The sequence below is a fragment of the Atractosteus spatula genome, chromosome 2 (genome assembly GCF_055471065.1).
Source record: "Atractosteus spatula isolate fAtrSpa1 chromosome 2, fAtrSpa1.hap1, whole genome shotgun sequence".
Taxonomy (NCBI): domain Eukaryota; kingdom Metazoa; phylum Chordata; class Actinopteri; order Semionotiformes; family Lepisosteidae; genus Atractosteus; species Atractosteus spatula.
This window is the reverse complement of record NC_142707.1, coordinates 24,997,692-25,014,676: the sequence shown is the minus strand read 5'-3', so window position 1 is coordinate 25,014,676 and position 16,985 is coordinate 24,997,692. Positions and strand designations below refer to the sequence as shown.

At 35.1% G+C, this 16,985-nt stretch overlaps 1 protein-coding gene across 1 annotated transcript in view; it reads left to right on the top strand.

The window, feature by feature from the left end:
* Nucleotides 1-16,985, top strand: part of crim1 (cysteine rich transmembrane BMP regulator 1 (chordin-like)) — a 610,482-nt gene that overhangs the window by 584,898 nt on the left and 8,599 nt on the right. The window contains exon 16 of the mRNA XM_088928119.1: nt 4,334-4,524. Coding sequence (XP_088784245.1) covers nt 4,334-4,524 — 191 coding nt within the window. The remainder of the gene's footprint in view (nt 1-4,333; nt 4,525-16,985) is intronic.

Genomic DNA, 16,985 nt, shown 5'->3' with positions numbered 1-16,985 from the left:
ACAGCTTGTCCAAGGTCATTCATTATTAATACTATAGTAATATCTTCGTTAAATACTTTGATGGCGACAGCTCAAACATGAGAGGTTGAGCTTTATTAGCTCCACCTTGCAGAAATTCCGGATACTATTATTTTACTTTCGGTATTATAGGAGAATTTACGGTAACTCGCGGTAGACTGCGTAACGTGCACTGCAAAATAATGCGGTATCGCCCGCTCGTTTTGAATGGCTGCATCTGTATAACAATGGACCACAAGGAGCTAACAAAATATCTACAGGATTTTATTGTTGAAAGGTACAGATCAGGAGAGGGATATAAAATAATTTTGAAGCCATTACATATATTGTGGAACACTGTGAAGACCATCATTAAGAAGTGGAGGAAATATGGCACCAGCACGTCCCTCCAAAATCGGTGACCGGGCAAGGAGAAAGTTCCTCAGGAAGGCTACCAAGAGGCCAATGTCAACCTTAAAGGAACTGCAGGGATTTATGTCAGTAACTATTCACTCCTGCATATTATAACCATTCTGCATATTCTCCACAAGTCTGAGCTGTGGGGTAGGGTGGCAAGACGTCAGCCATTTCTCACAAAAAAAGAAACATCCAAGCCCATAAAAAGTTTGCAAGAAATAACATTCAATCTCCCCAAACCATGTGGGAAAATGTCTTATGATCTGATGACCAATGTAGAACTTTTTGGCCTTAATAACCAAAACATATGTTCACAGTTCATCACCCAAAGAACACAGTACATACTGTCGAACATGGTGGTGGCAGCATCATGATTTGGGTCTTCTTCTCTTCAGTGGGAACAGGGACTCTGGTCAGGATAGAGGGGAAAATGAATAGCTCCAAATATCAAGATACCTTGGCACAAAACCTGCTGCCTCTGTCAGAAAGCTGAAGTTAAAGAAAAATTTCACCGTTCAACACAACAAAGCACATAGCAAACTCAACCAAGGAATGGCTTAAAAAAGAAAGATCAATGTCCTGGAATAGCCCAGTCAGAGCCCGGACTTCAGTCCTATCGAAAATCTGTGGACTGACCTAAAGACGGCAGTGCACAGGAGATCCCCTTGCAATTTGACTGAACTTGAACTCTTCTGCAAAGAAGAGTGAGATGAAATTGCAAAATCCAAGTGTGCTAAGTTGATAGAGACCTATCCAAACAAGACTTACTGCTGTAATCAAAGCAAAAGGTGTGTCATGATTGTCATTCCTCCTCTAGAGGGCTCTCCAACCCTTTTGTATTTAAGTTTCATTATTACGTTTACCTGTCCCTTGTCCCCCGTTTATTATTTAAACCCCGTGCCTCCGAAGCTCAGGAAACTCTGCACTGGAAAACGGATGCCCGGAGGCCAGCCTAGCATCAAGTCACCCCATGGCTTCAGAACGGCGTCCTGACCAGCTGAGTCCGGGGCTCGGAGTGCCTGGCTTCATTATCTTGTTTTTAACTTCCTTATTCCTGTTTCTGTCCCTGTCCCTAATCCTGTTCCTGGTTTTAATTGTCTTGGATGGATCTCCCGGCACCTGGACCCTGGACTGTGCCCTAGTTTCCCATTTGGACTTCCCTCGTTTGGTCTTGTTCATCAGTGCTACCCCATGCACTTGCATCACTGTCTGCACTGTTTGTCATCCCGTCCTTTCCTCACCGTGTTTTCCCTGTAGCCCTTCTCCAGTCACTTCCGGATAATACCGTCTGCATAGGGTCCTAAACTACGCACTTCGTGAGAGTCAGGACCCGCTCCCATTACAAGGTGCTTCCACAAAGAATTAGATAAAGGGTGTGCACACGTATGTAACCAAGGCATTGAGTTTTTTATTTTTAATTATTTTTCCTAAAAATGATCCATTTGTTTTTTGCTTAAATATTTTTGGTTACAAGATCTTGCTTAAGGTTAAAAAAGATGTGACATGATTCATTTTGATTTCAACAAAGCTGAAACTTCAATAAGGGTGTTTAGACTTTTGATATCCACTGTAAATACCTTATGAATAGTATGGAGTGTGAAATAGGTAGTCATAGATATTACTCAATTGAAATAAAACGTCTGAAAATAAATCACAAATAGCAGTCTTTTAAACATCATTGGTTTGAAAGAAAACTAAACCACAGGACCAATGATAGAGAGGCCCAGTCCAAGCAAACATAATGTCTAATTTTAATGGTTTGTTTTACAAAACTGAAAACAAATATTAGATATGTTATAACATCCAGATTCTGGTTTTCTCATGTTCTAATTTAGTGAAATACCCTGTAGTGGTGAATTAACTCTACACTAGTTTTCACTAGTAGTTTAGGACCAGAGGCTTCATTATAACATTACTTTATATAAACATCAGTTAAAACAGAACAAATACATTACAATGTGTTCTCACCATAAGCATTTATAGTGTTTATTGAGATTCAAATAAACATTTGATTAGTTTTGTGGGCCCCTTTCCTAGAGGGGGGCAGGGTAGCATGATTGACAGGAAGATTAGATGTCTGTGTGAAACACATGGTTATTTAGAATAAACCATATACCATTTACTGTATGTGTCAATTTACATGATAAAGACACCTCTAATGATGTCTTTATCATTATGTTTCATGTTCATGATTGTTCATCTATGTTATTGAAATTTTTATGAATATTATTTTAGTATTTGTTTAATAAAATTATTTCATTTTCCATTACAATGCAACTAAGCATTATATATAATATATAAATATATACTGTATATACAGCACACAATTAAAATGACTGATTTTATAACTGTTTGCAGGAGAAGTGAATGTATGGAAACCCAAAGTCTGTTTTATTTCAAAGTCTTTTGAAATGAATCTATATGAATAAAATTAGCTGAACAAAACTATTTTTAGTGTGAGAAAAAAACTAAAAGCAGCATATTATAAATGAAAAACATTTTGTTGCAATCATTGTTGTGTTTTAAGGAAAAATGTGGTTTCCTTAAAGAAAATCCTTAATATAGTGCAGACTTGTATCAGCTCCAATGCAATTTACAGAATGCAACTGTAAGTCACTACTGACTTCTTTTTTGTTTTTCTACACGCTTAAATTCTAAAATTCAATATGCCTTTAAAGCCACTATGTATAATATATTTTATAATCAAAACCTAAAATAAAATTACATTTTCTAATTACTATTTATACACAGTTACTAATAATTCTGTATACTGTATTTAATTAAAAAAATAAAAAAATCTATTAGTGTTGCTGTATAGTATGATAAACTCAAGAAAGCATTAATGGATTATTACCAATTTAATTGTAATAATTCAAATGATATTTTCTGGATGTTAGAGATACACATTACTTTAAGTATTGACTGTACCAACTGACAGTTTTACAGAGTAGTGCAGCCCTGCATCAGATTATTTGAAGAAATAAATAAGGTGTTGGGCAGTACATTTCGGTGTACCAAGACATGTTCTTGCAATATGCCACTGTAGATAGCTCATTTGTGGGCCAACTGGCCATGTCAGTCCAATTCTTTGAGTTTTTATTAAATAAAACTTTTATGCTTGATACCTGTTAATAGAACTAATAATAACTTGCCTGGACAAGATATTATTGTCAAATTCTATCTTGTTGGGTTTCTATGTTTCCTGCAGAGCAGTCCAATACAGCAACATTTTGGTTAAAGTATCTTCATGGATGCATCTGTACTGTTTTCAATGTCATATGCTGAGACAGTGAAAACAGTACAATAACAATGCAGAGCTCTAGGATTTATTGTAACACACGTAGAAACACATGATTATATAAACACTTCAGGATAAATTAAGATTAATCTTGTATAACCATGGAAAAAAATCTAATTTGTAGCAATCTGTACAGTGTTAAAGTTGAGCTGAAGAAAGCATTCTGGAGATAAATATTTTGGTGCTTAATCAAATTCATGTAGTTTAATTAAACAGGAAAGTTGTTAGTTAGTTGTTAGTGCTGACAAATGAAATTAAAAATTAAAAATTAAATAGAAACCACAAGAATAATACTGCACACCTAACTTTTTCAAGTTGAGGTTGTTTATCTGGCTAATTTTTTTTAATTGTTACAATGAAACCTTTTAAAACAGTTTGTACCAGCATTAGCCCCACCAGCTAAACCAAAGGTGGACTGCATTTCTTCAGCGAGGATTGGACTTAAGGTTGTGTGCCTTTTAAACAATGCATTAATTATATCTAGATGCAATTTGCTTAAGCATCTTGGTCAGGTAGTCATTGGAAGTGACATTTTCATATCCATGGAACTGTCAGGGAAATTAAAGGTATTGATAGGTTTTTACTTTTAGTGAACCATTCATGCCTAATGATGCCTTTCAGAGGAAGTGGGGAATCTGCAGATGCAGTACTCAGAAGGAAAGATTCCTGTACCCAGCAAGGACAGCGCTTTCCATTCAGTGGCCTGGGTGACACTTCCCATTATGATGACTTTGATTGCCATTACTGCTCTCCTCCTCATCAACCAGAAGAAGCAGTGGATATCTGTGCCATGCTATCGAACTCCAACAAAGGTAACCATCAGCCTACTTGCTCGCTGTCACTCAGTTCTTGGCCCAAATTAATGGAGCGTCTAATATCTCTCTGGCTGCTTTATTTATTATAATCCTCAAGTGTCTCAGGACTACATTCATAAAACATAGTATGTATTTATCCCCATATGAAAGCAGTAGAATTGTGTAATAAAGAAATCACAAATCAGAAATGTTTCAAAAACCTTATAAAAAGAGTCCCAAGAGATATACATTTTTCTGGCAGAAACATTCCAAATTTGGCTGTCAGAGAAGTAATTCAATCTGTGTAATTGATCTTTTGGCTATACGTGGTATATTGGTATATTGTGTTTTTACAATCCTTTAAAGTTTATTAAAATAACTTGCTTCCTCTAAAGTACAGTAGCTATGAAGCATACAGTATATACAAATGCAGCCATTCAAAATACGTGGTAAAACCCCGTACTGTGCAAAATTATCTGCATTTTAGCATGCTATACCGCACTATGTGATTGGCTGGCCAAAATGACTGACAGGCGGCACTCTGGTGCATTGCTTGACAGCGAAATGATTGCTTAATTTCATCTCATTACTGTGCATGTTTAAATAGATAGAAACGTTATTGATCCCGTGAGGGAAATTACAGTGCAACAGCAGCTTAACACAGACAACATAGCAACAGTGTAATGAGTGATACAATAATAATAATACAATACATACAATACAATCAATACAGTGAGAAGTGCACTAAGAAGAGTTACTCACAGTCCAGAACACACAAAGAACAAATCAGAACAGAACAGTACACAAAAAAAGTTGTATTGCACAATATAAATATAAATATAAATGTATTGCACAAGTCCCTGGCATATATTGCATGAAAACGGTTGTAAATGGGAAAAAAAAAATAACAGATGTATCAGTTTACTGTTCAGTCCAGAAACAGTACACTGTCAATGTTGCCTCTGCCCAGACACAAGGTGGATGCGTTGTACAGTCTTATGGCAGAAGGCAAGAATGACCTCCTGGAGCGCTCCCTGTCGCATCGTAGATGGATCAGTCTATTGCTGAACGTGCTCTTCATTTCTACAAGCATGTCATAGAGGGGACGGGAGACTTTGTCAATGATGGCCTCTAGTTTGGACACCATTCTCCTCTCAGCCACTAACTCTAGGGGGTCCAGGCCAGACCCAATGACAGAGCTTGCTCTTCTGATGAGCTTGTTCAGCCTGTTAGAATCCACTGTTCTAATCATACCACCAGCATACCACCACATAGAAAATGGTGCTCGCCACAACCGACTGATAGAACAGTCTTACTACATACAGATGAAGCCATTCAAAGTACGCGGCACAGACACGTACCGCGGGTAATTGGCTACGGCCTCGCGCATCGTGACGCACGATGACGCAAAATACCGCGGTACGTGATTAGTTGACCGACAGGGGCACTCGTGGCACGTTGGTCGGTCGTAGAAAGATTTAAATGTCTTTACTGTGCCCGTTTTAGTATTGAATATTTATATGGAATTTTACCACTGAAGGGAAATCTTAGTAGCTGAGCATACTGGTGCTGGTCTCGGTACTTTAAAGAAAAAATACACACCAGTATTCCATTTCTCCCTAAACATTTTTAGCATTGAAGTCTTTAACTAACATGTGAAATAGCGTGTAAAAAAGTGGTAGTTTTAAGCTTTTCTGCTAATATAATATGGAATCGCATATCTAAAGAAATTAATAACAATATAATTATATTCGTGTACTACAACACAGTAATACATGCTGTACAATATCTGTTGATTCTGTATGTGTAGGGCTGTTTCACCTCTGATCATGTGACCTTCCCGGTAGCCTGCTGGTCTACGTGCTCGATTAGTAACCCACAGGTTGTGTGTTTAAATCCAGCCGGCGCCGTGACTTTTATTTTTAACAAACATTTCTTTGAAAAAATAGAATAGCAATATTATGGACAATTAATTGACAATAAATATACAAAAGCACATATTCAATTTAGGAAATAGTTTTAATATGTAAATAGTTCCCTGGTTCTGCACCCCTGGGTGTTTCTCTCTCTCTCGCTCGTTCGCCCCCCTCAATTCAATTCAAGGTGCTTTATTAGCATGACCGATGGGTACAATCAGTGTTGCCAAAGCAAATAAAATAATGAAATTCACACGAAACAAAACAAAAATTAACATTAATATAAAATCTACAGACATATTACAGACATTTACAACAATGACATATTATAGGATATTTACATATAATGTAGACAGAAGGAGCATTATTGGGAGACAGGCTCACTGTTCCTCAGGCTGTGACAGGAGATATATATAAAGGCTCTGATTCCTATGGAATGTGTTTTCTTTCTTCTTTTTTTTCAGCATGGAATAAACCTATGACAGTACTTGATTCTTATGGATGCCCGGTTCCGCTGGGGATTCAAAATAAAACATGGAATCGCGTGTCTAAGGAAATAGGAGTATAACTATATCCATGCAACAACAGTAGCATGTTACATTATTAATTTGAGTGTCTCCTCTTGCCAGAAAGCGCTAAATTGCATTTTGAGTGCGGTTTTTGACTTTTTTTAAATTACAACCCATACATACAGATGCAGCCATTCAAAGTGCGCGTTACAGACATGTACCGCAGGTGGCGTCGTACATTGTGACGCAAGATGACGCTCGGTACCGCGGTACGTGATTGGTTGACCGACAGGGGCACTCGTGGTCCGTTGGTCTGTCGTAGAAAGACTTACAGTAAACGTCTTTGCTGTGCCCGTTGTAGATATTGAATTTTACCAATGAAGGGAAATCTTAGTAGCTGAGCATAAAAAGAATAGGAGCATACTGTAACGCGTGTGAAGGCCATAAACGATATTAATTTTGGAACATAAACATACAGTATATGGCTGGTCTCGGTACTTTAAAGAAAAAATACACACCAGTATTCCATTTCTCCCTAAACATTTTAAGCATCGAAGTCTTTAACTAAAGAGATACCAGAGTCAACAAGCATACTTTTAGAATTTGATTAAAAGGGAATATAATATGGAATCGCGTATCTAACGAAATTAATAACGATATAATTATATTCCTGTACCGCAACACAAGAATAGTACATGCTGTACATTGTCTGTCGATAATGTTTCTGTAGTGCTTTTTCAGCACTCTCCATGTGACTGTGCCAGTGGTGCTGTGGGTTAGGTTCCTGACTCCCATGTCCCATGGTCTGTGATTGAATCCCATGGAACTATGAGTTTTTTTTTTTAACAAACATTTCTTTGAAAAAATGAAACGTTTCCCTTGGTCAGAGATTAAATAAAACCTCACTCGCACCAAACAAATTTATATTTCTTAATATCACAACATGATCGGATTTAAGTCTTTTTAATAACAATGAATAGTCACCTATGCGTTACAAAATAAACATTTATATTGATTTGAATCGCGTTTTGATTTAAATCATAAACGCGTGTTTAAATATAAGTGTTTAAAGGCGATATACTGTATAAAAGCGCTGATTCTTATGGAATGTGTTCCTCCGGGGATTCAAAAAATTTATTTTTTTTAATCGCGTATCTAAGGAAAATAGCAGTATAACTTTGTTCATGAAGATCATTATACAGTATCTCATTTTGTATTTCTATAAAAAAAAATCGTTTGCCCAGCCACTATTGTTGTTATTGTTTTTATCCTGTAAAGCGCTTTGAGGAGCACAGCTTTTTCACCACTTAGATTACTTTTTGACACCATCCTTACACAAAGCAGAAACTGATTGTATTTTCCGATGACATACTGTACAAGTGCAAAGATTACAGATTTTAATCGTCTTTTTTCTGAACCAGGGAAAATCTGATCATGTTTCTCTATGACAATAATAAAAAACTTTATTTTACATATCACCTTTAAAAGTGGCATCTCAAAACAATACAGTAGATGTAAACCACAGATTACAAGGTAAATACCCAGACAAACGCAAACGCGTTTTTAATAAAATGCTTTCATTCATTCAACAGAGAGAGAGCGTAAAACCTGGGTGTTCCTTTTTCTGATCACTCGCTCTCTGAGATACATGAGAATCCAGGCTTTTTTATCAACACTTTCTTTTCCGTATACCAGATATTATGGAACCACTTCAGAAGGGTGTCAGCCAGTCAGATTCCAGGAATCAGTACTTTAAAGGAAAAATACACACCGGTATTCCATTTCTCCCTAAACATTTTAAGCATCGAAGTATTTAACTGACATGTGAAATAGCGTGTGAAAAAGTGGTAGTTTTAAGCTTTTCTGCTAATATAATATGGAATCGCGTATCTAATGAAGGGAACGTCTATCTCCGAGGGAGCGTCTGCATTTATAACTTAGTTTTTAAAATTAGTCAAGCAATATGAAGCATCTCCTTTTACTTTTAAGTCCCTTAAATACATTGAGCACAGCTTTCTCACCACTTAAGATTACTTTTTGATACCATCCTTACACAAAGCAGAAACTTTCCGATGACATACAGTACAAGTGGAAAGATTACAGATTTTAATCGTCTTTAATTTTGTTACGTTATACGTTTTAGGAACGTTTCATCTAAACAAACACCACAAAACTATTCTCGATTGTATTTCTGAATGTTATGTTACACCTACAGTAGTTCACTGCTTTAAATACATCGAATTAGGAAAGTAAGGTGTAGCACTTTAGATCTTTTTTTCTGAACCAGGGAAAATCTGATCATGTTTCTCTATAACAATAATAAAACATTTTATTTTATATATCACCTTTAAAAGTGGCATCTCAAAGCAATACAGTAGATCGAAAAACAGTTAAAACGGACCAAAGTAAATACCAGACAAACGCAAATGCGTTTTTAATAAAATGCTTTTATTCATTCAGCATTCAGATTTTCCCTGGTTCAGAAAAAAGACGATTTAAATCTGTAATCTTTCCACTTGTATGTCATCAGACATTAACGAGTACAACCCCCCTCTCTGCCAGAGTGCTGGCTGTGACGAATTAAACCGGTTTCACAGGTATTTTCAAAGTAGGAAGTACAGTACTTACTAGTTAAAAAGCTAGGCTCCTCAATGAAATCGCTTTAACATGCTAATGCGTTGGTGTAACAGTCCGGGCGTGGCAAGCTTCCAATGTCAACTCGACTCGATTGGAAGACAATGAACGTATTTTAGCCCTAAATGAATTAATAGCAAACATGGTTTACATAAAAGACATTTTTCCAAGAAAGTTTATAATAATACGATCTATAGTTGAAATCTGAGCCTAAATATAAAGGAAAAGCATTTTCAGAGAGCAACCACGCTGTGTTTATGTAGAAAAAGCGATTAGGTTTATGAGCAATCTAATTACCTATTCGCTTAAAACGCTATATAAAATAAAGTTTATTTAAAGATGAATGATAAGTGTCGCAGTTTAAATAATTTTCGTAGTAGGGCTTGGACAGATTCCAAGTGCATTTTTGCAATTTACGTTGCATTGTCCAATGCGCTTTTATACAGTATATCGCCTTTAAACACATATATTTAAACACGCAATTACGATTTAAATCAAAACGCGATTCAAATCAATATAAATGTTTATTTTGTAACGCATAGGTGACGATTCATTGTTATTAAAAAGACTTAAATTCGATCATGTTGTGATATTTAGAAATATAAATTTGTTTGGTGCGAGTGAGGTTTTATTTAATCTCTGACCAAGGGAAACGTTTCATTTTTTCAAAGAAATGTTTGTTAAAAATAGTCATAGTTCCATGGGATTCAATCACAGACCGTGTGACATGGGAGTCAGGAAACTAACACACAGCGCCACCAGCGCGGTCACATGCTGAGGGCTGAAAAAGCACTACAGAAACATTATCGACAGACAATGTACAGATTTGATAAAGCTATAAAATAATGTTATTAGGCACAGAACAAGTTTACAGCACAGTACAATAATAAATGCTGACCATGACTTTAGAAGCATAAATTACTTTACACTCAATTTAAACACAAGCTGTCTTTAGCCCTCTAAGCTGGTTCATACAGAAATGTAGAGAACCAGGCTCAGAACACACAGCTTCATTAGCGAATACATATGCAGGACAACTAGAGAAGACGTTTTACAGAGGATGGATTTTTAGAAACATCCCATCAGTGACATCACTGAAGTCAACTCCTACTGTAGGTAACTGTCGTGTGGATAGTTTCACAAGAATCAGACAAAGGTTTAAGCATCGCTTGTTCTAGATAAAACTGCAAAAAAAAACAACAACCCATAATGTACTTCTTTGCGGCTCTGTTTGCCCAAATCATATATTCACAACGTGAAATTAGAAAATAATATTACGTAACCAAAATCCGCAATATGGAAACAGAACCTGTGTAATTGTTGACAGATGATGTTCTCGTAACATTTTTACAAGACAAACTACAACATTTAAAAAATGACTTGAATGTACTTGATATCTCTAATCAATCCACGGCGATATAGTTAAAGCAGTCCCCGTACAAAACGAAACTAAAACGCCCTGGGCATACCGTTTCGCGCTTCTTATCAGTTGCTCAAAAGTAATTTGACCGTATGAAATGCATAATATAAACCTAGAAACATATATGTGAGCAGTATTTACGTAGTATCGGTGTCAAGACATACCTCTCAAATACTGTAAATCAAGTTAAAAATATCTCAAGACCGATTCTGGTCATAATGAAACCATGTTTCGTGTATGTTTTCTTTAAAGTACCGAGACCAGCCATATACTGTATGTTTATGTTCCAAAATTAATATCGTTTATGGCCTTCACACGCGTTGCAGTATGCTCCTATTCTTTTTATGCTCAGGCACTAAGATTTCCCTTCAGTGGTAAAATTCCATATAAATATTCAATACTTAAACGGGCACAGTTAAGACATTAAATATACATATACATACTGTATACAGTACAGTTTGCATACGGTAATATGTTTATGTTCCTAAATCAATCTCTTTTATGAGCATGTGAAAGGCATGGTGAATCGATTCTCAAAAATTACTGTACTTTGCATGATTGGAAAAAAATGCGTGATTGCGAAATGCTGTGGTGTTACTTTTACAAAGACGGTCAATGAAAAAAAGTGGACCAGGGCAATACTTTGAGTTTACAGCTTGTCCAAGGTCATTTATTATTAATACTATTAGTAATATCTTCGTTAAAGACTTTGATGGCTACAGCTCAAACATGAGAGGTTGAGCTTTATTAGCTCCACCTTGCGGAAATTCCGGATACTATTATTTTGCTAGCGGTATTTACCGGTAACTCGCGGTAGACTGCGTACAGCGTACCGGAAAATAATGCGGTATCGCCCGCGCATTTTGAATGGCTGCATCTGTAAGCTGACACTGTTTAGACTTTTAATTATTTTAAACTGTATTACAGCAGCACAATGTGCTTTTTCACGAAACCTAGAGAAACTAAATGTCTTGTGTTGTACAGCTTTTCAGCTAAATATATTTATGGCTTACACCTGACACTTGAGGTGCCCGATAAAAACCGGTTGAACGGGAGATCAGATCAGATTCCCTTCCCACCACAGAAAGACAGACTTATTAGTCGCTATTCACCGCGCGATATTTTTTATTTAAAAAAATAAAAATGATTACAATCTAGCTGAGTATAAAAAGAAGAGGAGCATTACATGTCTAAAGGTCATAAATGATATTAATTTAGGAACATAAACATATTATGTAAACTGTATATGGCTGGTATTGGTAGTTTAAATAAAAAATACACACCAGTTTTCCACTTTCTTTATAAACATTTTAAGCATCAATGTCTTTCATTCGGCTACATACTGTGGTCATGTTGGAAAAGTTTTTATGTGCTCCTTCTGATTATATTAAGATTATATACTTCAAATAGAAAGTTATAATGTTTTAACCTTTTCTATGAATACTTGCGCTCGTTATCAAAGTAAAAAAATGCATACTTTTTAGAATTTGATTAATAGGGAATATAATATGGAATCGCGTATCAAAAGAAATTAATAACAATATAATTATATTCAAATAGCTCAAATTATTACAGTAGCACACTTTCTTTGTAAATATTTGCATCAATTTGACTCACTCACCCGCGATTACTTGGAAACTTTTTGCCTGCCCTTTTCAGCTATAGATTAAGTTGTCAACTTGGTGTAATGGCTTCGGTGTGTGACTTGCATGGTGGAGGTCAGGAATTCGAACCCAGCTCTTGCCATGAGTTTTCTTTTAATAAACATTTCTTTGAAAAACTAAAATAGCAAATATAATCAATACTATATTGAATTTGTTGGTATTTCTAAATATACCTTCCATGGTTTAACCTTTTCTATGATTTAGAAAGTTAGAAAGTTATCATTATCACAGTAAAAAACCTCATACTTTTTAGAATTGGCTAAATAGGGAATATAATATGGAATTGCTTATCTAAAGAAATTAATAAGGATATTAATTTAAGGATCTAAATATATGTATTTATATAGCTGGTAGTATTACTGTAATCCACTTTCTTTGTAAACATGTTTCATTTTTAATTTGACTCATTCATGCATGATTACTTTCAATTATATATATATACTTTCAAAATATATATATATATTTCGATTACTTTTTTAAGCTGTTTGTCTCAGCTCTGTTTCCAAGCAGCCTTTTGGTACAGCAGGTTTGCCAACAGGGGTTCTGTCTAGGCGATCTGAGTTCAATTCCTGCTTAGGGTACAAGTTTTTCTTCTAACAAATACTTAAAAAAATAAAAATAGTAAATATTATGTACACTATATTAACGTGTTTTTGTTTTTATATATTATAACATATTCAGTGTTAAGTGATATTAATAATTAAATAAAAACGTGAATTAGCAAACGTGAATACTGTCAACTGTTCAACCAATTTAATTCAAAACACTTTTTTTCAGTGGAGCAATTTAACAGATGCCTCAAGCCTTAAAACGAAATCGTATATACTGTAATTAGAATTGAGAATAACAAGGCAATATTAAAAACAACACTGAAACTATAATAATGTGTCTGGTCATTATTAACAGTATTAATTTAATAATAATTTTTAAGCTTTTTGTATCTTTTTCAGTAATTTTTTTATTCGATTTTCATAAGCTTCGCTTATTAAAATGCCTATTTATGAGACACGATGTTTTAGATGTCAATAACTTTGTGAACAAATAACACAGAGCCTGCAACCTACAGGTTTAAAGATAGCAATTTGTGAAAAATTTCACAGATTTTATTTAAATAATATCTAGTACCTGGTTGCATTTTTAGAAACCTTAGTTTGAATAAAGCGGATCTCAGGTGCAAGTGACTTCATAACGCGAGAAGGCATTATGCTATATTTTTTATGCATTAGTTGAAGCCTTTTGAAGTCTCTCAAAAACATAAAAATGTAACATAATATTGTGTGGCACAATGGGCAACTGATTCTTTTAATTTTAAAGAAAATCTAAAATAAGAAAAAATAACGTGTCAAACAGACATTGCATGATTTTAAAAGCCTTACAAAACGGGTTTAGTTAAAACTACGAAATCCACAAAAAACGGGTCATTTTAGTTGTGATCAGATTAGGATCTTTGTGTAAGATGTTAGTTTTTTTTTACTTTTTAATTAAACATTTTAAACACTTTAATTTTGTAAATGCAACACGCATTTCATACAGATACAGTACAATCACATTCTCCTGTCTTCCCATGGTGTGAAGCAACTTAGCAGGTAGCTGAGAAAACACTGCACTGCCCATTGAGCGCAGTCAGAGAAGAGGCAGCGCCGTAAGGAAACCGTTCTTCAGCTTGCAGTGTTTATGGCACTGAGCCTTTAAAATTAATAATGGAATGTAAATAATTTCTTTGAACTTGAAATCTTTTAATTATCATTAAACATAGCTTTCTCTCCAATTAGTTTTATATTTGAAACCATCGTTAAACAAAGCAGGGGCTTATTGTACTTTCTAATGACATTATGCATTTTCATAGTTTTAAAAAAAATAAATTTTAGAAAGGTTTCATCTACACAAATATCACAGACTATTTTCGATTGAATTTCTGAATGTTATGTCACTGTTCAATGTTTTATATACATCTAAATAAAGTCAGGTGTCAGGTGCATAAACTATTAGTAATCAATAATTAGTATTACAATTCGCACTGTAATAAATTGTTGCACTTTCACATCTTGTAAAAACATTAATTTGCAAGACTGTGTTCAAACATACAGATGCAGCCATTCAAAACAAGCGGGTGATACCGCATTATTTTGCGGTGTGCTTGATGCAGCCTACCGTGAGTTACCGTAAATTCTCGTATAAAGTACCTCATAATACCACATGGTACCGCAAGTAAAATAATTGTATCCGGAATTTCCGCAAGGTGGAGCTAATAAAGCTCAACCTCTCATGTTTGAGCTGTCGCCATCAAAGTCTTTAATGAAGATATTACTAATAGTATTAATAATGAATGACCTTGGACAAGCTGTAAACTCAAAGTATTGCCCTGGTCCACATTCTTTTTTTCATTGACCGTCTTTGTAAAAGTAACACCACAGCATTTCGCAATCACGCATTTGTTTCCAATCATGCAAAGTACAGTAATTTTTGAGAATCTCTGATTCACCATGCCTTTCACATGCTCATAAAAGAGATTGATTTAGGAACATAAACATATTACCGTATGCAAACTGTACTGTATACAGTATGTATATGTATATTTAATGTCTTTACTGTGCCCGATTAAGTATTGAATATTTATATGGAATTTTACCAGTGAAGGGAAATCTTAGTAACTGAGCATAAAAAGAATAGGAGCATACTGTAACGCGTGTGAAGGCCATAAATGATATTAATTTTGGAACATAAACATACAGTATATGGCTGGTCTCGGTACTTTAAAGAAAAAATACACACCAGTATTCCATTTCTCCCTAAACATTTTAAGCATCGAAGTCTTTAACTAACGTGATACCGGAGTCAACAAGCATACTTTTAGAATTTGATTAAAAGGGAATATAATATGGAATCGGGTATCTAAAGAAATTAATAACGATATAATTATATTCATGTACCGCAACACAAGCCGGGATCCAGCCGGAGCCATGACTTTTTTTTAACAAACATTTCTTTGAAAAAATAAAACGTTTGCCTGGGTCAGAGATTAAATAAAACTTCACTCACACCAAACAAATTTATATTTCTAAATGTCACAACATGATCGAATTTAAGTCATTTTAATAACAATGAATAGTCACCTATGCATTACAATATAAACATTTATATTGATTTAAATCGCGTTTAAATACCCTTTATTTAAAACCCGTAAATAAAGCTGATACCGTTAGACTTTTAATTATTTAAAACTGTATTACAGCAGCACAATGCACAATGCAACGTAAATCGCTATCTTTGTCTTCTGCGTAATAATGTTCACCTCTCTGTCCAGCAAATTAACAATAGTAATAATAATGAACTTTATTGTATATGGCGCCTTTAAAGGTGGCTCCTCAAAGCGCTTTACAGGATAAAAACAATAACAACAATATTGTTAGGCTGGGCAAACGATTTTTTTTTAAGAAATACAAAATGAGATATAATGATGTGTTCCGGCTTAGACATTAACGAAGAGCATAACGAAGGTCATAAAGGTCATAAACGATATTAATTTTGGAACATCAACATATTATGTAAATTGTATGTTGCTGTTATTGGTATTTTAAAGAAAAAAATACTGTAAAATCCTGGGTTCGGTACAATGTTTCAGGCATTCATGTGAAGGACAACAGAGCTTTCACTGACCGATTATCAAACTTTATTGATAAAACAAAAACAAAAACTATCCGACCAAACCAGAAGAAGACAAAAAGAATAACAGACACAGCGCGAGCCTGCATTCTCTCCTCAGCCGTCCACACCACACTTTTCCCTGGGTCAGAGATTAAATAAAACTTCACTCGCACCAAACAAATTACCACACACTGAACACTGAACATGTTAACCCAAATATGTCTCACAATACTTTAATGGTACATTACTTTGCTAAAATGTATTTAAAAATAAAAACGATTACAAACGCCAGCAGAGAGAGAGACACACACACACAGTTCTTCATTGTCAAAAAGTAATTGTTTTTTACTTTGTCAGCACCCAGACAAATGCAAGCACGTTATTAATGAAATGCTTTTATTCATTCTTAATCGAACTCACAAGTTGTCATCTGCTGTTGAAGCTGTGTGAGACTAGACTCACACATGGCTAGACTTGACTATTTAACCATGAGATTATATTTATGTTTATTAATCTTCCTTGTTATGCACTGAGAATGATAAGCATGCCCGAACACGGGGGCGGCGTAGCGGTCGGCTCTGGCTTTCCCATCTATACCGATGCACTACAGGTACAACCCCCCTCTCTGCAGGAGTGCTGGCTGTGACAAATTAAACCGGTTTCACAGGTATTTTCAAAGTAGAAGGGGGCA